General features: G+C 38.2%; 6 protein-coding genes across 6 annotated transcripts; 5 read left to right on the top strand and 1 right to left on the bottom strand.

Moving 5' to 3' along the window:
* Positions 1-114: 114 nt before the first annotated feature.
* Positions 115-1,737, top strand: GCK72_017465 (uncharacterized protein; the record flags this gene model as incomplete). Its single annotated transcript, XM_053732104.1, has 4 exons — positions 115-320; positions 369-605; positions 655-1,243; positions 1,549-1,737. The coding sequence occupies 4 exons, from the start codon at positions 115-117 to the stop codon at positions 1,735-1,737; spliced, it is 1,221 nt and encodes a 406-aa protein (XP_053581017.1).
* Positions 1,738-2,861: 1,124 nt separating this feature from the next.
* Positions 2,862-3,116, top strand: GCK72_017464 (uncharacterized protein; the record flags this gene model as incomplete). Its single annotated transcript, XM_053732103.1, has 2 exons — positions 2,862-3,056; positions 3,102-3,116. 2 exons carry the CDS (start codon positions 2,862-2,864, stop codon positions 3,114-3,116), a joined length of 210 nt encoding a protein of 69 aa, XP_053581016.1.
* A 1,051-nt stretch (positions 3,117-4,167) lies between these two features.
* Positions 4,168-8,772, bottom strand: GCK72_017463 (uncharacterized protein; the record flags this gene model as incomplete). The annotated part of the gene is made up of 7 exons (XM_053732102.1): positions 4,168-4,284; positions 4,970-5,026; positions 5,360-5,489; positions 5,536-5,829; positions 6,387-6,663; positions 6,986-7,132; positions 8,676-8,772. The coding sequence occupies 7 exons, from the start codon at positions 8,770-8,772 to the stop codon at positions 4,168-4,170; spliced, it is 1,119 nt and encodes a 372-aa protein (XP_053581015.1).
* A 2,442-nt stretch (positions 8,773-11,214) lies between these two features.
* On the top strand, positions 11,215-12,337 carry GCK72_017462 (uncharacterized protein; the record flags this gene model as incomplete). The annotated part of the gene is made up of 5 exons (XM_053732101.1): positions 11,215-11,333; positions 11,382-11,527; positions 11,571-12,007; positions 12,050-12,133; positions 12,224-12,337. 5 exons carry the CDS (start codon positions 11,215-11,217, stop codon positions 12,335-12,337), a joined length of 900 nt encoding a protein of 299 aa, XP_053581014.1.
* A 4,272-nt stretch (positions 12,338-16,609) lies between these two features.
* Positions 16,610-17,571, top strand: GCK72_017461 (uncharacterized protein; the record flags this gene model as incomplete). Its single annotated transcript, XM_053732100.1, has 4 exons — positions 16,610-16,772; positions 16,818-17,020; positions 17,066-17,124; positions 17,178-17,571. 4 exons carry the CDS (start codon positions 16,610-16,612, stop codon positions 17,569-17,571), a joined length of 819 nt encoding a protein of 272 aa, XP_053581013.1.
* Positions 17,572-20,202: 2,631 nt separating this feature from the next.
* Positions 20,203-21,535, top strand: GCK72_017460 (uncharacterized protein; the record flags this gene model as incomplete). The annotated part of the gene is made up of 5 exons (XM_053732099.1): positions 20,203-20,363; positions 20,411-20,556; positions 20,603-21,042; positions 21,242-21,320; positions 21,366-21,535. 5 exons carry the CDS (start codon positions 20,203-20,205, stop codon positions 21,533-21,535), a joined length of 996 nt encoding a protein of 331 aa, XP_053581012.1.
* Between the last annotated feature and the right edge of the window lie 855 nt (positions 21,536-22,390).

Genomic DNA, 22,390 nt, shown 5'->3' with positions numbered 1-22,390 from the left:
GAAACTGTGTATTTGTCGTCATATTTGTATTAATTATTGTAATGCGCCCGATTTGCTTTCCGATTTTATATTTTGCCTAATGCAAAAAACACGAGAAAAAGTATTTTTTAGAAAATGACCGATCTCGATCCGAATTCTCCCGCCAACCTCCGTGCACTCATTCTCTATGACATTGCTCAACGGAAAACTATGCGAGAATCAATAGAAAATCATCGATTTTTGTGTAAAAATTTGGAAAAAAAAGCGATTTCATATGATGAATACGAGCTTTGTTTCAATCGATGTCTCAATGAAATCTACCATTCTACTATTGAGAATAGGTAATTATTGAGTTTTTGAGTTCACAGGTTTAAGTTTAAAAATTTCAGAGATCTCCCAATTGCTGATATCCAAGTATGCATTCTATCAGATGTCATCGACAGAAAAACTGCTGAAAAATCAATCGATGATTTGTGCAAAGCATTCAAAAATCATAAAATCAATAAGGAAGATCATGATTATTGGTACAAACGCTTTCACCGCGGACATGTCATTCAAGTTACATTCTCCGATTTCCCAGAAGATGTTCTCGCTGAAATTGTCGGAAGATGTGATATGAAGTCATAGTAAGCTTCGATTTATGGAAGAAAAACCTTTTAATTTATGCTTTTTTAGTTTAAATCTCCGCAACGTTTCATTTGGACTTCGAGCACTCATTGATCAGCTGGCGCCTCCCTGCACTGAAATTGAAGTGCGTTGTAGAGCCCGGTTAGAATTTGGTGTATATGGTGCACTTCCGGCTGACTCGATTTGTTTCAAAACACCGGATTCATGTCTTCCAATCGAAGAGATCGAAAAACGAATGCCTCGATCACTGACATTTTTGCTGAGAAATCCCAAACTCCAACTGGAAAGTTTCGGAGTTGTCAAGTTTGCTTTTCAAGGGTTCTTATCGGATACAGAGACCGTAATCAGGGTTATGAACACATTTAATCGTACAATTCACGTTAAACATTGCTCAATTGACGTCGACAGCGAAAAAGAGTTGATCGGAATGTTACAATGCTTCAAACCGGGAACACTCGAAAAAATTGAGTTTAACCACGATTTTCCGTTGAGCAATCAAATCGATGAAATAGACCAATGGAAACAAGCAAAACATCTCGTGTTGACTGGATACAAATTGCCGTCCATTGACCATCTATCTCATTTCTCAACCATTGAAACGTGCTTTGTTCCGATTCACCTGGAAGACTTGGTCAAGGTAATTTTAGTAATTTCTGACGTCACGGGACCCAGACGCATTAGTTGTATGGCATGCATTATTTAATTTCCGGAAACTTGAATTCGGAATGGAAAAGATACCCGGAATTCCGAAACACGGAATCTAGAATCCGAAAGGATTTGTTGAATTTGCAGAGTCATGTCATTTTTTCGAGTGTTTTTAGTGATAAATCAAGTTAAAAACTACTTATAAGGATCAAAACCCGAAAAGAAGTATTCGTCAAATAAAACTCGAAAAATTAAGCCACTTCCATTTTTACTGTATATGTATATTTTAAATTTCAGAGCATTCCCATATGGACCAACTTCGAGCATTTCAAAATAGAAGATGAGGATACGGATCCGGAAGAAGTGAAGATAGCTCTGAACCTCCAGCCAACTGCCTCTCCAGAAGTTTACTCAATTCCAAATACAAATTTGTTTATTCAGTTCGAGCGTTGGGATTCGACAATGCTCAAAATCTACAAAAGTTAAATGTTTTATTTCTCTTTTTTTCCAATTGTTGTTGGTTTTTTTTTGTTGCTAACTTTTATAAAAATGCTGTTTTGTGTGGTTTCTTTTATTAAGATATGTAATGCGTTTCACTCGCTTTTTATATTATATTTCGTTCTTTTGTGACAAAACCCGAAAAAAACGTTATCTTATTACAGAGAAATCTCGAAAAATGACTAATCTACCGCCGAATTCTCGGATCGATCTTCGTGATCATGTTCTCTATGACAAATATCAACGTTTTCATACTGAAAAATCTTATTCGAATTATAAGAAACTGTTTGAAAGAATGGTAAAAGGATCGATTTCATTTGAAGAATACGAGTATTTGTTTAATCAATACCTAGAAGAAGATGAACGGTAAGAAAAATCTTCTGAGTGAAATTTTCATATTTTCGTTTTCCAGAGATCGCTCAATTCCTGACATTCGTGGATACTTCCTCTGAAAAATCAATCGACGATTTAAATATGTGATGCATTTAAATATTATAAAATCGATAAGGAAGATCATGGTTACTGGTACAAACGATTTGGCAGTGGACACTTATTCAGTCGTATCACTTTCTCAAATCTCCCAGACTACGTGATTGGAAAAATGGTCGAAAAATGTGATATCAAGTCATAGTGAGCATCGAATTATAAATGGAAAACCTTTCAATTTTTAATTTTCAGTTTGAATCTCCGCAACGTTTCGTATGGATTTCGAGCCATTATAGATCAGCAGGCACCTCCCTGTACTCATATCTAGTTCGATAATACAGAGGTTGGTTGCCCAGACGTCACTGTGGATGGTGCACTTATCGTTGACTCAAAATGGGATGTTTTAAAAAAGAAAAATTCAAGTCTTCAAATGGAAGTGATTGAAAACATGTACTCGGAGTATTGGAACCTTTACTGAGAAATCCGAAACTTTGTCTGAAAGATTTCGAGTTTTATACGAATTCTGGTTTCTGGTTTGAAGGCGCTTTTTTGTATACTGATGCCGTAATCAAGCTACTCAGTTCATTGGATCATAACATTCACGTGGAGAATTTCTTGATTTTTGCCGAAGAACCGAATGACTTGATGGGCGTTTTACGGTGTTTGAAACCGGGAACACTCGAAAAATGAGTATTTCCGAAGGACTTGAACAATACAATATCGACGAAATTGCCGAAATGGATCAATGGAAACAGGCGAAACATCTCGGATTGCGTGTATATGAAACCGGCTTGCCACCAATCGAACATTTTCTTCATTTTTCAACTATTGAAGCGCACTTTGGATCGATTTATTTGACAGATGTAGTCAACCTTTGCGATGTAATTTTTATATTTTCTGACAAACTTCATATAATTGAATTTCAGAGTGTATCCAAATGAACCAACTTCGAGCATATCCAAATAGAAAATCAGGCGAGATTGGCTACGGAAGAAGTGAAGAGAGTTCTGAACCATCAGCCAACTGCCTCTCAAGAAGTTTACACAATTCCAAATTCAAATTTGTTTATTCAGTTTTTGTTGAATCGATTCGGTTCGGAATCTTTTAAAATCTACAAAAATTAAATGTTATTTTCTCTTGTTTTATTCCAATTGTTGTTGGTTTTTTTATTGTTTACTTCACAGCCTCCCAGACTCCGAGTAAGAACTGCAAGGGAATTTTTGATCTACCATCATGTAACCGCAAGTACCCCCAAATGCTTTTGATCAGCCCTGATCAGGTACCAATGTTTCTTCAGATCCTCAAGAGCTTTATTCTTGTTTCATTCTCTCATCATACCCGCTTTCTGACACATTTCTTACCCGTTTTTTCCCTTGAACTATACGAGCTTCACTGTATTTGTTGTCTCATTTTGTCTCCTCTTGTACTTTAAAATATCGCTTTACGCTTTCATTTTTACTGGAGATTTTTTCGTGTACCATTTGACTTATTTACATCGAATTTCTTCCCCTTTTGCGCTTCTTTATTTTACGATTTTCTATACTGGTATACTTCTTATTTCCGATTTACTGTTTGCCAATTATTCTCACCTCTAATTGCTTTTGCTTTCGGATTAAAAAGTTAATTGCTGATCACTTTTGATCTAATGATATTTCGTTTTCTGACGGATATAATGAATTGAGCGCATCATCATGATGAAAAATGATAAGACATTTATTTTCGTCATGTTCCTAACAGTGAACAAGTCAAGAGTAGATACCCGTTGGAATGTGTACAAAAGAAAAGAAACAAGAAGAAAAAGTAAACCGGTATCGGTTGGCACAATCGAGATCAGAGGTCGGCATTTGAGATTTCATTTGATTCTTGGAACCCGTAGCCGACCTCTGCGACACGCGAACCTATCAGAAGAGCGAATCTGATTCCGTGAGGATGAGAGAGTTTGAGAGAAGAGAGGATAACGGCGAAATGAAATCAGAGAGAAAAAAAGAGAATTCAGAAGAATCGATATCCATGAAGCATCGGATCGACAATTGTGGAGCCGGCTTCTGGAAGCAAGAAATGTCCGTTGGAGGCCCAGAAGTCGGTTTGAGTTAGAAGACGTTTGCATTTCTGGAATGATGAACATATTTTTAGAATGGGGATTTGAAAAATGGGGGGAAAAGATTCATTCTATCGTCTTAAAAACTGGTAGATCAAACAAAAGGCTTCAATTTTGTAATTCATCATTCTCAGAGATTTTTTCAAGTCTCTTTTTCTCTGAATCTCTCAATTTTGCACACAATCTTCTTCGGTTTCGGTAGAGCGCGGTTGTAAGAAGCGTGCCGTGCTAATAGCTATTTAGATTTCTAGAGTAATCATTTCCCAATTCCTATCTCGAGCCTTATTAACGTTACTTGAGAATCGTCAAGTACAAAAATGAGCACCAAGACTCCGGATTCTCACAATTTGGGTAAAAAAATATCCCGGATTTCCAAAATCCGGGAAAGAAAAAAGGATTCTAAATCAGAAATTCTAGATTCTAGCTCAGTTCAGCTATAAGAGTTGGTATTGACTCGAAAATCTCTTTTTCGTTCTTCTTTTTTCTTCTCCAGATTTTGAAAATTCGGGGAAGAACATGGATTTTGAAAATTTTTCTAGTTTTCTATTCTCATCAAAATCCTAGTCTTCTCCAGATTTTGTTCTTCCCCGGACTTCTAGTTCTTCCTCAGATTTTGAAAATTTAGGGAAGAAATAGGTATTATTTCAATATTCAATTTCTAAAAAACACCTAAATCCCCAGACACAACTACAGTACCTCAGTGACAAACGTCTTGTCATCTTTACGTGGAGGTGCAGGAGGGAATTGAGTGATCTGTAACTGTCAGACGTTGAAAAACATCATTCGAACATTCAAAATGAGAAAAATGGCGGATGGACAAGAAGCGGATGTAAAACTACGAGAATTAGAAAGCCCGACAAAAAAGCAACAACTAAAACTGCACAACACTGACACAAATGAAACCTACTGAGATATTTCAGTCATTTTCAGAGTCAGTGTTGCATGGTTCCTCAGATCACAGTATTACGTACGAGACCGTCAATTCATCGAACTGGAAATGAAGAACTTTTCTAGCGAAATAAATGAAAATAGCAAGAGTTAGAAGCTGAGCACTTGAGTTATTATAGAAACTGAGTAATAACTAACCGGAAGAAGTTGACTTTCAGCACAGATTTTCTCGGCTTCTTTAGTGACGTTGCTGAGAAGATTGAAGTCAAGAAGGAGACGATACGTCCATTCGACGGTGAAGAATGTGGCTGCGTTGGATGGGAAGGCTCTGGAAAAAATATAAGTTTTTAGAATAATAGATTGTTATAGCCAACCTGATAAGTGCAGAATTGAGTCCAACAAAGAATGCTCTGTATCCTCGTTCAGCATATGTTTGTTTAATACAATGCATGTACGATTTGTACGAACTATCTGCTTGAAATCTCGACTTTACAATATCAGTTGGGTAGTTAAAGAGCCATGACAACATTCCAGCGGATCCACCAGCAAACAAGAGTTGAGCACTTGAGAGTGTCCCGTCCTTGGACATCGTCCTCGTCATCCATTCATACGAGGCAAAGTAGACACCGAATGCTGGAGCATCTCGAGCTACTGTTGCAAGGAATCCTCTGAAAATTTAGTTTTTTGAGATGAGGAACATATGAAGATGACGTCACGTCAGAGTTGAGCGGAATGCGATTTTTGAAATGGCGGGAGGTGGAAATAGGATAACTTTTGGCGGAAAGCGGAAAGCGGAATACAATTTCGTCGTTTTTATGTAGACGATTTTGGACTTACTTTGTTGTAAAAAGCCCTTAAAATTTTAAAATTTGGGTTAAATTTTGTTTTTTCGGTAAACACTGCTAGCTTTGCTGCAAAAAAAACTTTAAAAATATCAATAAATTCGGGTAAACGAACAAATTTTTCAAGCTGATATCCTCTAGGCAAAAGGCGGAAATAATCTTAAAATAGCTGAACAATTCCGCTCAACTCTGATGACGTCGATGATCAAAAGTTTTAGGGATCGCAACAAAAAAGAAAACAAAGGTGATTGACCATGTGATATCAATCCATCATCTGTTCGACTATTATCTAATAGAATGGTGTTGGATACGGTCGGAGTGAACTAATAGTTGAAATGATAAAAATAGATGATACTTTCAAAGGTTAGAAGTTTGACACCCACCTTGTCAACGACTTCAATCCATGCGTCTTTATCAACTGTTTCGTTGCATCAATCGGACCATTAAACTTAGTTTTAGTCTTATCATCCTGAATCTGCAGAAGCAACTTTATCCTTTCCGTTGGTGCGGCGATCACACTCTGTGCCATTCCAGCAGCGGCACCTCCCACAAAGTGAGATGTAATCGAGTTGGGGTCCTCCATCTTTCTACATGTTCCACCGTGAACTCCGAACACTATCGCGTTGATTGCAGATAGAGAGAGGAGTGGAGATGACATTCCTGAAGAACGATTCTCTAGTTTCTTTTTTGTATATTTTGTGTCTCTAGTTCAGATTTTTCGTGTCTATGTTGACTATCATTATTTTTACGGTCGCCTCCCTCTGGGACTCTTTGACTTCAGATCAAGAATAAAGTGTTTGGGGAGAAGATTTACAACAGTGATAGGACCCATAATCAACGCATCTCGGGGCGCTTTCTGTCTTTCTTTCTTTCGTCGACGGATTGTGGCGATTTGTCGACGACACAAGGAAAGGAAGGAAGCGGCATCAGTCAGTCGTCGATTCGTCGATATTTCAACCACTGTTGTCAAAAACTGACTCACCTTTGTAGAGACCACGGAACCCCTCCTTCTGAACAATCAGCTTGAAACAGTGGAAGGTTCCACGGTACTGTGGAGTCGGTCCATGTTGGGTTTGAAGGCGAACCTTCACCGTGTCGAGGGGATGTCCGGCAAGGACTCCGGCTGCTCCTGGAATTAAAGTTTAGATTATTCATGTAATGCGTTCCGTGTCAAGTTCAAATTCCTCTCTCCCCTCTCTCTTTATCTCCCTCAAGTACTAAATCTTGTCTCGAGGTATCGTAAACTGTCTGATCACGTGGTGATGTGTTCCCATAACATCTGTTATCTCAATTTTCATTACTTCCCATTTCTCTCAGAACTTTCGCGAAAAGATATCAAAAAATGGTCTGATCAGAGAGAAGTAGGAGGTGATTTAGACACGGTTTGAGAGCTTTGAACCATCGACGAACCGATAGTCGCAACTTTTGAAAGGAATGGTTTTTGAGAAATCTGGGAGAAAGATCAAAGAGTAAAGGTGGATGAGAAGGGGGATTCAGGACCGGAAGTGTGATCTACCATCATTTCCACGCGCAGAGATAAGAGTGTAAGACTGATTCATCCTGGTATGGACAAGTCAGAATAATATTTTTGTAGCTAGAAAAAGCTTCAAGTCCAGAATCGTAAAAACTCCAAATCTAGTCGATGTGTCTGAGCAAAATGGTCATGTTCAGAAAAGCTGCTTAAAGTAACTCTAATTCAGAAGTGTATCAGATCCACACACAAAGATACCTACGCCATAAAGAATGCGACACTTGAAGTTGTCAGCTGAAATTGTCGATCTTTGAGAGTGTGTCATGGTAATTCTGATTGTCACACCCAATAGATTTTTAATGAATCATACAAATTAAGAGTAGAGCTCCATTTTTGTAGTTGACCATTTTTTTGTACGAGCACGTCCTAAGAAGTTACAAGCTGTCAATGTAAACAGCTCAAAAGTCTCTCCTTTTAGATCTGAAAAAGGGCCAAAAACGTATTTTGACAATTGATAACTTCTCAGGATGTGCCCCTACAAAAAAGTTGTCAACTACAAAAATATATCTCTACTTGTGATCTATACACTCCATAAACAATCTATATTGTGATACCATTAGGGAGGCCGTCTCAGACTCACAAATTTGACCATTTTCATCTAAAAACTGCAAGCGTCACATTCTTTATGGCCAGTACTGTACATATTCAGTCTGTGCCTAACATGATGACTGATCCCGAATCACTTTTTGAAAAACAAACCTCCAAGAGAGCCGGCAAACAAGTCAATGAGAGTACTCATTCTTCACAGAAAATCAATATCAAGCTGAATAAAAGCACAGAGAATATCCAGAATCAAACCGTTTTTTCACTAGGATGAGACAAGTCAACGAGACTTGAAACTTTCGACAAAATGTGAATAAGAGCTCTGTGTTATAAACACATTGCGGGATAAAACGACGAGAAGAGATGGGTTCGGTGAGCGCCAGATTGCCCTGTGACGTCTCGTTTGCCTTTTTTGAATTCATGACACGCCTATTCTACTGATACTTCTTCCTCCCACCCCTCCCACCTCCTACTGTTATCAACGTTGTCTCTTTCTTGAAGAGAGAAGAAGAGACGACGGCATAGAGATCGTCGTTTTTGGTTAGTTAGCCCCCTTCTTCCTTGCCTATTCGTCGATGATAATATCGAACAAGTCGACCTCCTCTCTGTCTCCAATCACAGGAGAGATGATGATGATGATCATAAATATTCTGATGTCGTCGTCTCTTCATTGACGACGTCGTTGACATGGACATGTGGCTGAAGATATGGAAACAAAGAGAGAAAAAACATATAAAAACATATAAAAACTACAGGTGTTCCAACTTGTTCTCCAGGTTCTCATTTTGGTCCTTACGTGGAAAAATGAAACATTCGAGAGTTGATCCAATGGACACTACAAACATCACTTTCCTGCAAAAGATAGAGTCTACCGATGCTGCAATAAAACAGTGGTTCGATGTCCTAATTTATGGTTTCTCTGATGAATTGATTTTGTTGGGTTACTGTAGGTTGGGTTATAGTCTAGTCGGTTTAACATTGATGATTGGTTGCGTTCTTCGCCTCCTCTATTTTGGCTCAACGTGTAGGAGACTATTTGCATATCCCAAAAATGCTGGAGTTCTGGAAAACTGAGGATGATGTTTACTTGCAACATACATATCTTTCTGTAATTGAATTCCATGTTTCGAGCAGTTTGGTTCACAGGAAATCTTCCCGAATGGATCGTCACTCACTAGGGAAGGTCAATGGAGTCAGTGTGAAGATATGGAATATGTCATATATCATTGGAAAGCTGAAATAACGCCGATTTCAAATATATATTCAATTTTTGCCCTCGAGTCCTGGTATTGGTGTAAAACAAGGTCAAAGTTCGGAAAATGGCAAATTTTTACCTCTTTAATAGGCGAAAAGTTCATTGGTGCGAACTTTGACCTTGTTTTCTCCAATACCTGAACTCAAGGGCAAAAATTGAATATATATTTGAAATCAGCGTTTTCTCAGCTTTCCAATGATATATTTTTTTTCCATAACTCCATTTCAACTCGGTGACCTTCCCTTGACAAACCTTGGCATTCTATGATCTTCTCCTTGTCGGACAAGATGTGACGATCACTTTCTAAGAATCTTTAAAAATAAATCATCTTGATGTACCTAAAAACAGACAAAACTACTTGTTTATTTCGTCTCACAAAAGTTTCATGTATATGAAAAAAGAAAACAGGTGTTTGATCTTAGAAAAACAATTTATTTGATGTCTTAGACAATCGAACATCAGAACGAACGTCTCACTCAATGACAAGATACAGTACACGTGCACCCGTACAGTAATCTTGATGAACCTCCGTTCCGGGTACAGATTGTATTCGGATTGTACTCATCTTTGCTCTATGCAACTACATCACACTAGAATTTACGATGCCGTCTCTCCGTGAGACCAATGACGCCGTCACGAATCAGACGAACTCAAAAGCTGATGACGTCACTGAACCCCACTCCCCACGTGGAATCATAGCTTCCTGTTTACATCGAACAGTGGTGTCATAGTTGCCCAAATATGAGACATAGGGAGGGGGCTACAGTTGAAAAGTGAAGGGCGGAACAAGTTGTACTTCGCCCTGACCGTGTGTCTTGCAGCAACGTGATGATAATAGTCGACGTCTTCTTCTCTTTCGTCGCCTCATTTTCAACTTCTCTCACAATATCAGTTGGTGATAAATCACTGGTCCCCTGGCCACGAGAAATCAGACTTATCGAATTGAAAAGAAAATGAAAGAAAGGCGTGTGATGGTGTTAGATTGCATAACTTTTGATACGACATAGGGGCGACGAGGGGTTCAGTGAGATATGTGAAAAACAAAAGGGTGTCTGCAAAAAGAAAACTGTCCGAAAACTTTCAGAAAATCACGTAAGCATGAGGGGGGACAGGTTAGAGAAGATCTCGAACGAATGTTCGTGCTTTCAGACATGGTATGGACACCAGAGTTGTGCGGAATTCCGACTTCTGACTTCCGACTTCCAGACAAGAAAGTTTACTTCCGACTTCCGTTATTCCATAACTGCGGAATTTAGGAAGAATACACTTCGCAAAAATACATTCGCGAATTTTATAATCTTTTTCATGAAGTTTTAAATTTTTTGCGAAAAAATTAACTTCCGACTTCCGACTTTTGACTTCCGTTTTGAAAAAATTGCTTCCGCACAATTCTGATGGACACATCGAAAACACGGATTCTGTCAATTCTGGGGAAGCAGGGGACATTCGGACCAACCGACGGACAGACAGAACCCTTGGACATCTAGATAGACAGATCGACAGAAAATGTCCTTTCGCTGTTTTTCCAGGTTTTTTTTACATAAGTTCAGAAAAATCTAGAATTTTTTCAGATTATTTTCAAATTTTTGGGAGAAGGACATCTGGCCACGAGTATACACAGACACACAGGCTCACAAAAACAGTATTGCCAGGATTCTGACACTTTTCAAAATCTTCGTGGTGTGTTTCATGATCTAATCTATAGCTTTAGCAAAACATGCCAAAAATATTGTGATACGTTTCATCATACTTGAATATCAAGTGATGTTTGAATGTTTTTCTAGTAACATACCTATAATTATAATATATTCCAATTTCATACGATCAGTCAACCAGAAAAATGGATTGCACAGCGACAGAACGAAATGAATACTTCTGGATTATGCATACCTTTTTCATAGTTTCCCTTCCAGTCTATTCAGTTGCTATCGTTGCATTATTGAAAATTAAGTCCTCCTATTTTGAGAAGTACAAGTTGTTCTTGATATGGCATACGTTGATGTCAGTGGTCTAATTGTTCAACAGAAAAATAAGTTTGTTTTTTTTCAGAAATTTTTCCATCGAAATCCTCAATTCCTGGTTTCTAAACCCAGTTGTTCATTCACCTCTCCCGATTCTCAGATTCACTGGAATCTTTTCTCAACTAGGCTTTACAGGCCTCTTCCAATTTTTTGTAATTGGAACCATGATATATCGTGAGTACCTGATAGTTGTTTTGTTTAAAAGAATTTATTTCAGAAACTGCATACTCGATTTCTGAAATGTTCCTCTTTCGTTTCCGCGCTAGCATGATTGACTACAAATCGAAAGTTTTCTATACTTATCTCAGAGCTAATATTTACATCTACCGGCTAACCATAACATGTTTCCTTATTCTAAATATCGGTACCTATAACATCGCTCTGGATCAGCAAGAATCCAACAGACAGAATATGATGCGAAATTATCCAGATTCTGCAATCGAGATAACATGTCCTAATGTGATTGTGGCTGCTCCACTCGGTGATTTAATTACTTTTTACAACATGCTCATTTGGCTAATTATTGTCACTATCACACTAACTTCCACATTTGCAACTACAATCTATCTACGAAAAAACTTGAAGAAGAATTCTCATTTATCAGCGACTGTTGTGAGAACGCAGAAAATGTTATTGTTCAGCTTAACCGTTCAAGTAACAGCTTCAAATTTTTTCATTCAAAATCTCAACTTCCAGACAGCAATCCATTGTATAATGTTAGGTATACCAAACGCTATGTTTATAGTTGCCGCATTTGTTGGAGTTCGAAGCGAAAGTGAGGTTTCTTACTACTTATTATCAGTAATATAACTGTTCAGTCATTGCCAAACTATTGTTTTGACTCAACCTATCAAAATTGCTGTTGTTCAGATGTTGAAATGTGGCAAATTGAATGGAAAAACAGAAAATGGATCAAAAGGAAATAGTTCCACTTCCACTATTTTTTCGGTTAACAAGTGGAGAGTCGCCATGATTCTCGATTGAAAATTCTATGTTGTTAACAATTTCGAGTTTCAGTTTACCTCGCTCCACCGAAATAGAGAGAAATAGCGTGGTAAATTAGGAGATGTAGAGAAAATATGAATCTTCAAGATGATTACGGTGGAGCGCAGTTGCAAACACCGCGCAGCGCTAATACCTTGTAAAATATTGTCGATGGTTACGTCTTTATTAGAACATAGAACAATCACATCTATAACGAAGCCTAAAATAAAAACAAAAAATTTGTTTATCTTTCTTTATTGGAAATCGAAGAAATTTGGATAAATCTATATGTCCTTTGCTGTATAATCCACGTAGTTCCTCGTTGCACACAACCGCGATAATGTGAAAATATTGAAGAAATGCAGAAGATGACGAAAATTAGGCAAATACTCATTGACTACGGTACTCATTGCCTACGGTTACTCATTGACTACGCTGTCTCATTGCCTACTCATACTCATTGCCTACGGTCAGCTCATTGACTACGCTTGGCTCATTGCCTATATATACTCATTGCCTACGGTCAGCTCATTGACTACTCTTAATCATTGCCTACGATCGGCTCATTGACTCCCTTTTTTTTTACTTTATAGCAGAGATTCTGAAACTGGTAATTGGCGAATACCTACACGAGCCCAAGGAGCGTTTCATGAAAGTTTGCAATAACAATAAGGAGTACGCAATTTAGAAACTGATACCAATATCCTGAAGGTCAACTCTCAATGCAGATGTTTGATGGCGTAGGTTTCTGTATAAGTTAATTCATTGTGGACCCAACTTCCATTTAGGGAGCTGCGTGATTCAGGGTTTTTGGATAAGATAATACACAGCTGTAAAGCCTAGAATTATTATTATTTCTGGCTATGATCAATCGCTTCCTATTCGCAACAACTTTAACTAAATCATTTGTCTAAAATCAGGACACAATCTAGAAAAATCTGAATTAGGTAGTTAAATCAACTTCAATGAGTTCTGACAAGAGAAGGTCCCCGAGTGTACCCCATTGCCTACGCTTGGCTCTTTGCCTACTCTTAATCATTGCCTATTATCGAAATAAAAAAGTTCCGACATTTTTTACCGACGCGTGTTTGCGGACTCAATGCAAAATTTAATAATTTAGCACTATGTCCGCAAACACGCGTCGGTAAAAAATGTCGGAACTTTTTTGTCGCGACAATACGATCGGCTCATTGACTCCCTTTTTTTTTACTTTATAGCAGAGATTCTGGAACTGGTAATTGGCGAATACCTAAACTTCATATATAGGTTTCTGGTTAATTTGAGATTTGTTGTTGGGACATAAAAGCATGTGTTTTCCAAGATTGTGAAGTATAATCTAAAGTAGTCGAAGAAGGGTCCTGATCATAGAATAAGTTGAACCAGTGCGTAATTTTCGGAGCTCTGATAATGGGTACTTCAGTGGGATTATGATAGGGTAGATCAAGTCCAATGTCTCGAAGCAATTCTTTGGATAACTCATTTACTACTACATTTATCTACTTTCCTATATTTGATAAATAGCCAATACCTAAATTATTCCTTGGTTATATTATTTCATATTTGAACCCTATAGTTTCGTATGTAAACTCTATAATTACCCATTCAGATCGTATAGGTTCGAGCTTAATTTAAAAAGAAAAGCCGAATCCGGGGGGTACACTCGGGGACCTTCTCTTGTCAGAACTCATTGAAGTTGATTTAACTACCTAATTCAGATTTTTCTAGATTGTGTCCTGATTTTAGACAAATGATTTAGTTAAAGTTGTTGCGAATAGGAAGCGATTGATCATAGCCAGAAATAATAATAATTCTAGGCTTTACAGCTGTGTATTATCTTATCCAAAAACCCTGAATCACGCAGCTCCCTAAATGGAAGTTGGGTCCACAATGAATTAACTTATACAGAAACCTACGCCATCAAACATCTGCATTGAGAGTTGACCTTCAGGATATTGGTATCAGTTTCTAAATTGCGTACTCCTTATTGTTATTGCAAACTTTCATGAAACGCTCCTTGGGCTCGTGTAGGTATTCGCCAATTACCAGTTCCAGAATCTCTGCTATAAAGTAAAAAAAAAGGGAGTCAATGAGCCGATCGTAGGCAATGATTAAGAGTAGTCAATGAGCTGACCGTAGGCAATGAGTATATATAGGCAATGAGCCAAGCGTAGTCAATGAGCTGACCGTAGGCAATGATTAAGAGTAGGCAAAGAGCCAAGCGTAGGCAATGAGTATATATAGGCAATGAGCTAAGCGTAGTCAATGAGCTGACCGTAGGCAATGAGTATGAGTAGGCAATGAGACAGCGTAGTCAATGAGTAACCGTAGGCAATGAGTACCGTAGTCAATGAGTATTTGCCCGAAAATTATTGTTACACGAAGAAGAAGAGATTTCAAACTGAAAAACTCAATTTCAAATTCTGAATTGTTCTGAAAAATTCAGAAATTCAAACTCACTTTCACTCTGAATCGTGTTCAATTTAGAAGAGTCCTCGTGTAGCGGAATCATGGTTTTAATTCGAGTGGGAATAACGACAGAGTGAAGTAATCGGCTCTTTTTATGTAGGAACTGCAGATTTTATCAGCAAAAGGAAAAACAGTGCCAAGTTCACGTGGAGGTTTGCGGATTTTTCTTGCATTTGGAAGTGATTGTTTTAAAATAGGAATGTTGCGGGCGGCCTTCGCCTTCACGCTGCGCCTGCTTCATTTTACAATAATTCGAAAAATACCGTATTCATTTCCAAGACAGGCGATTTTCGCCTGTTTAGTTTTTTTTTCGCAGGTTTTCATTACCGCTTTTCATTTTTCGGCAAGCATTTTTTACGCTTTTTGAAATTAATTTCTACACAAAATTTAGAAAAAAACAGCATTTTTTACCACTGGGAAATGAAACGCGTCAAAAATTTGCGTTTTAAAAACAGGCGAAGGCGGCCTTCGCCGGAAATGAAAAAGGCGAAGGCCGCCTTCGCCTGAAATTGAAGCGGCAAATATCGCCGTCGGCGGAAATGAAAAAGGCGAAGGCCGCCTCACAGTCATTCAAAGTGATAATGCGCACAACAGACATAGCTGGCGCGCTTCCCGTTTTTTAAAGATTTGTGTCGCCTCCCTTTAAATTCTACAGTAACCCGAAATTCAATTAATTGAGCTTGCGAGCAAAATTACCGAGTTCTATGATAAAACGAGTGAATTCGTCGAAAAAAAAGGCGTAGAAGTGAATAGGTGCCCATCAAACCATGATATACCGCTTTTCAACGCCAAAAAGTCAGTTTTATTTTTTTTCTGAGAAACAAAAAACTCTCGAATTTTCAATAAAAAGTGCATTTCTCCTGCTAATTAAGTATTTTCAGTTGTTGTTATGCTATTTTGAATCCTTTCAAGTACTTCTAGACCGAAAAATTAACAAAAAACAGAATTTTTGGAAAAAAGTTTAACTTAAAAATTGATTCAATAATTCCAGTTCTGAATATTATAACACGTATTTAGGCTTAAAATGTTCGCAACAGTCATCTTCATAAATGTTACTAAACGAGAACAAATGAAATCACTCAATTTTTTCGTATTTCTTCTGAAAGTGGCAAAAAATGGTTTTTTCAGTTGATTTTCTTTAAAGTCTTTCAACTTTTTTATTTTTCGACAATGTGAGAGAAGGTTACACTTAAACGATGTATTTTTGTCCGCAGAACATTTGTTACTTCTTTTGAACCAGCGAAAATGCTGAAATTTCGAGAAATCGGTGTATAATCGGTTTTAAGCTGAAAAACGAGAATCGCGCCAGCGATCGTCGCAATCGCGCTCTGTCGCGGATTATCACTTTGAAGGACTGTGGCGCCTTCGCCTGAAATTGAAGCGGCAAATATCGCCGTCGCCGGAAATGAAAAAGGCGAAGGCCGCCTTCGCCTGAAATTGAAGCGGCAAATATCGCCGTCGGCGGAAATGAAAAAGGCGAAGGTTACCGTAAAACGCATTTTTAACATCCCTATCCACAGTTTTTACTTCTAGTATCAGGTTAATCAGAAGCTCTTTTCGTTGCGTTTCTTAAAATCTCTTACATGACTTATTCTATGTTTTATTAGATAAGCTATTGTTATTTTCAGGTATCTGTTAGAACAACATTCTTTCAAATCACGAGAAAAGAATACATTTCATATTGAAAAAAATTATAACGTGTTTTACAAATGACCCCTGAGAATGTCATACGTGGTAATGACATTTCTCAAAGTTATTCTTCTATTTTCCATAGAAACAAACGAAAGTTGGTAGTTGTATTTCAATATGCACTGGAACCATGTCGTAGCTCTCATTTCTCTCCTTCTCATGTCTCCATTGACTGTCGAAGCGGATGAGAAGACTTGTCGAGGAACGGAGGTGAAAGAACTAGAAGATGGATGTACTATAATCAACGAAGCTCCGTTGATTTTCAGAGATTTGAAAGATGGTGAGAGATCACAGTTCATGTTACAGAACATCTTCTATGTTTCAGAAGCACTGATAAAGAAAAAAACAGAAACGATCTCTATTATTGAACACGGCGTTGAAGTTATCGAAACTAATACCGAAAGTTTCGACTATTTGAAAAATGTGACGAAGATATCGAATAAAGAGGGTCCTGCAATTATATTCCGGAAAAATCGAAAGTTGAAGAGATTTAACTTCGGTGGTTTGAAATATTTGAAAGGAGATCCGGTAAGAATATCTGAACAGAAGTTTTCAAGAATTATCAGTTTTCAGGTTGACGTAGTCTTCGAGGACGATCACTTTTCATCGGAAGGAAGCAGTAGTTCTCAGTCGTAAGTTAAAATAAAATCATTTAAAAAATAATATGCATTCACATAATTTTCAGGTTCCACGATTGGATGTTCCTAGAACACATCTCCCGTTCTACTCATCAGAGGACGGAGAAGTGTTCCAAGCAGTTCTTAGAAGTTCGAACAACCAAAGAATCTTCAGATGAGGATTTCAAACTACCGGCAATCATTGCGATGGGTGTTTTTGCTCTCTTGTGTATTGTATGCGTGGGCCTCACCATTCATTTATTTTGTCATCGGAAATCAGTAGGGAAGAATGATAAGAAGACAACCGAGAAGAAAAATGAGAAAAATAAAACGAAGAAGAGTTTGGAAGCGGGGACGAAGTCACTGGAAAAGAGTAAGAGCCCGGCTACAGAAACCCCCACCAAGTCCAAATCCAAATCCAAATCCAACCCCAAATCTGCGGAACCCACAGGAAGCAAATGATACCTCCGATTATTTTGTATAATGAACATTGAATTTATGAGACGATATAAACTATTCTTCTATCATTGCATTAGCGGAGAGTAACGGTATCTTAGATTCCTAAACAATGAAGCAAGTATTCATACCAGTTATTTCTGGATTAAACCGTATTCGAACAAAATCTACAGTACTGTCACATTAGAAAGGTTCTAAGAACATGTTGACGTGTTGTGACAATCTACAGTACCGCTCAAAAGTGATTTAACATTAGGAATGTTGCGGGCGGCCTTCGCCTTCACACTGCGCCTGCTTCATTTCCCAATAAGGCGAAAAATACCGCATTCATTTCCAAGACAGGCGATTTTCGCCTGTTTAGTTTTTTTCTCGCGGTTTTCATTACCGCTTTTCATTTTTCGGCAGGCAATTTTCGCCGCTTATTATTTTTAACGCAGGTTTTGTTTTGAAAGGGAATGAAATATTAATCTCAACCAATGAGGAAATATGTTCGTGAACATGCTTGAGTATGGCAATCTAATTGATAAGATAACCTATTGACTTAGATTATTTGTTCTTTTCTATTTGTTTCTTTTTTCAATGACTTGCATCTCAGTGTTTTATTCAACTCGTTGTTACATGAAAATTATGTTTTCAAACAATAAACAAACCAGATCCATAATAGTTACGAAAGAAAGCAAATTGGAAGTTTTAATCGTGTTTTCGGCAGTTCGAAGAGTCGTTCGAGATGACCGACAAAGACTGAATCCTGAACTCATCGAAAACATAATGATTGGATTCTCTTATTCGAACAGCTACAAATAGGTTCTGAAGATGTTTCTGTTCTTATGTAATTATGAATTTATGAGTTTTCTCTTTCTTTTCTCTTTTTTTTCCTAGTTCCACTCTTTCTCTTTCTCTTTCTCTCTTTTACGGAAGAATAAAATATGATTCTTTTTTTGTGAAATTCTTTTAAACACAAAACTAAAAAACGGCATTTTTACCGCTTGGAAAATGAAACGCGTCAAAAATTGCCGTTTTAAAAACAGGCGAAGGCGGCCTTCGCCGGAAATGAAAAAGGCGAAGGTTGCCTTCGCCTGAAATTATACAGGCAAATATCGCCGTAGGCGAATATCGCCGTAGGCGAATATCGCCGCCGGCGGAAATGAAAAAAGCGAAGGTCACCGTAAAACGCATTATTAACATCCCTATTTTAAGATGAGAAACGTGTTTATTTATTTATTTATTTTATATACGCACTCGAGGTACGTGAAAAAAATAGTTCGAATAAGTTCAATATCTCCGTGACCATTATCCTTATAATCTTGACCATCCTTCATGCACTATATTTCCTTTTCTTATTTCTTGCATTGAAAAAAGTTTCGAATGAGAGAAGCAGACACCATACCCGATAGGTGCCAAGCGGAACAGTATAGACTGATGACATCAGTATTACTTGCTTACGAGCCAGAAAATTGTACTTCAATTCCCGAAACTTCAGCCAATTTCGACTATTCGCTGCCTTCATCTTCTTTTTACAAATTCTCCTAGCCTTCTTTTCACTCTTCATCTTACGTTTCCTATTTTCCTGTAGTTTCTTTTGCACTGATTCCCATTTTTCTTTTTGTGACCTTATACGACGCTTGATATTCCGCCTCTCATCACTTACAGCTTCTTCCATTTCCCTATTCTCAGCCAATATTGACTTGACGATCCCACGTAACTTTTGCTCGACAAAGTCTGCCAACACTCGCTTGATGTAACTGGTATAATCATCAGAGCTCTCGACCATGTTGACGACCTCAGCTTCTTACTTCGTTTTAAACATGACTCCCTCGTGAAAAATAAACGGGAATGAAAAATAAACGGGAATGAAAAATAAACGGGAATGAAAAATAAACGGGAATGAAAAATAAACGGGAAAGGCACGGAAAACTTATGAGATTCGAGATATGCGATTCGAGGTTATGAGATTCGAGATCACGTTGAGACACCACAGAGCAATTTGCAAGAGAAGAAATCCGAAGAGCCCTCTCTACTTCACATCGAGCTCGGACACCTTTAAATGGAGCTCCAGGAGGCAAAGAAGCCACAGGAGGCTCTGATGGCTCACTAGGGAAGGCCTCCACGTGACCGTGGAGTTATGGGACCTGACCTATATCATTGGAAAGCTGAGAAAACGCTGATTCCAAATATACATATTCAGTTTTTGTCCTCGAGACCTGGTATTCGAGAAAAACGAGGCCAAAGTTTGGACCACTGACACCTTACCTATGTTACCGTTTCTCGAATACCAGGTCTCGAGGGCAAAAATTGAGTATATCTTTGGAATCAGCGTTTTCTCAGCTTTCCAACGGTTTAGGTCACGTCCCATAACTCCACGATCATCTGGAGGCTTTTCCCTAGTCAGTAGGCTACTTAGAACAAGGAAATCGAGTACTTCACGAAGAACTTCCCGAAAACTTGCCAAAAATAACTTCACAAAAATGAAACCAACAACCATTTCATATTAGAGCTCGAGCATTTGTTGATCAATACTCAGTCTACATAGGTATTAATAACATGTAATCAAGTTTTTCCACTCTCCCCGGTGACTACACACCAACTTCCTTTCATATTCAATCTTTTTCCTTCATTCCCTCAATTTCTTATCAATAAATGGATTGCGCTGAGTCAGAACATGCTTCATACTATTGGATAATGCATTCTGTATTCATTATATCACTTCCTGTATATGCTCTCGCTATTCTCGCCTTGTTACAAACAAAATCGCCGTACTTTGAAAAGTATAAATTGTTTTTGATCTGGCATACTTCCACGTGAGTCAAAGAGGGAAACTCAACCTGACAACACTATAGTTATTCAGAAATCTGTTGGCGGAATTGTTGAATTCATGGTTCCTGCTACCTGTTGTTCATCTGCCACTACCACTTCTCCGATTCACTGGATATCTTTCTCTTTGGGGATTCAGTGGCTTACTCCAGTTTCTCATAATTGGATCAATGATTTATTGTAGGTTAATTAGCAACAATCATCAATGATCATTCCACTTTTTCAGTAACTGCCTACTCGGTTTTCGAAATGTTCATGTTCCGTTTTCGAGTCAGTCTACTCAACTACAGAGCCACGTCATTCTACTTATACTTGAGAGTCAACACATATATTTTCCGTGGCGTCTTACTGATGTTTATAATTGCTAACTGTGTCACATACACTTTTGGATTAGAACTACAGGCCAAAAACAGACAGAAATTATTTTCTGATCATCAACCAGATGCATCTATCCTAGTACTCTGTCCTACTGTCATTGTGGCAGTTCCATTAGAAGATCCAGTTGCGATGTATAATATGGTCGTTTGGGTACTTGTTGTTTTTATAACAATCACTTCTACCTCTGCAACTACGGTTTATTTGAAAAGAAACTTGAAAGAAAATGCACAACAGTCTGCGGCAGTTGTAAGAATGCATAAGATGCTGCTGATAACTCTAGCAGTTCAGGTACCAGAATATATTAGCTCTGCACAGTTCTTACAACTGCGCTCCACCGAAATCCCCATGAGATATGTCTCTTTTTCTCTGAGTCTCTCAATTTCGCACACAATTTTCTTCGGTTTCGGTAGAGCGCGGTTGTATGAAGCGTGCCGTGCTAATAGTTTTGTAAATATTTCTTTTTTTGAAATTTCCTTTTTCTTTCCAGACTGCAATCCATGGCTTCATGTTAGGTGCCCCAAACGCAATGTTTATATTTGCAGGGTTTTTTGGAGTACGTCATGAGTGTAAGGGTTTCCAGGAATTCTACAAAACCTTATTTTCTGTTTCAGTCGTTGCGAAACTTTCATTTATCTCCTTGACGGTCCATGGATTCGCTTCAACGTTGGCCATGATTCTATTGACGAAGCCTATCAAGAACTCAGTTATTCTCATGTTGAAATGCAAAATGTTAGATAAATTGGTGGTGGAGGACACGAGAAGAATGTCGCATAAATTTTGATGTACGGATTTTTTTTCGAAAAAAGAAGATTTTTATTGCCTTATCTAGTTTCAAGAAAGATTTTTACCCCGTGATTGACAAAGCTTCTCTTGGAAACAATTATTATCATGCTTGCAATCCGGGCCTAACTCTATTAAAACGCAATATTATGAGCTGAAAAATATACCAAAATGTAGATTTCGGCGAGTTCTATGTCAGTGGCCTACAACGGTCCAGATGGCTATTCGTTAATGTGCCGCGGGACGAGAAAAAACCCTAAAATGACCAAAAAAGCCATTCTAGCCCTGCCCGTGGCACGTTAACGTTTAGCCATCCGTCCCGTATTATGACAGAAACGTAGAACTCGCTGAGATCTACATTTTGGTATAATATATTTTTAAGCTCATCACATTCACGCGAGTTGCGCGAGTTACGCGCCGGCCCGTTTGCCAGTATGATTTTTATGAGTTCAAACTTCTCCGTGCAAGAGAAACTCGCCACGCCCCTAGCGACGACCACGCCCACCCTCTTGCACGAAAAAAAAAACATATTTTGGCTAACGTCTAGCATCGGGCACATCAGAAAACTTTCGATATGCATGTGCTTCATGAAAACTTTTCTACTTGAAATTGACCGGAGCTTCTGCATATGTTGCAGATGTACATACACACAGAAGTTGTATAACAGTTGTGCAAACATAAAATGTTTCTTCTTTGTTCAAAAAGTGACCAATTTGTCGTCTTCACATGCGAAATGCCTCCACTCGACTACCAGATGTTCCCATATGTCCCCTCTCCGCCTCTTGACACCTATACCTACCTAACAAAAGAAGAATTCATTGAAAACTAGTATCCGTCTCTCCTTTATTAATAATAA

Source organism: Caenorhabditis remanei, chromosome V (assembly GCF_010183535.1).
Source record: "Caenorhabditis remanei strain PX506 chromosome V, whole genome shotgun sequence".
In the NCBI taxonomy this organism is placed as follows: Eukaryota; Metazoa; Nematoda; class Chromadorea; order Rhabditida; family Rhabditidae; genus Caenorhabditis; species Caenorhabditis remanei.
Note: the sequence above shows the minus strand (reverse complement) of the source record. Positions and strands in the feature narration are given on the sequence as shown.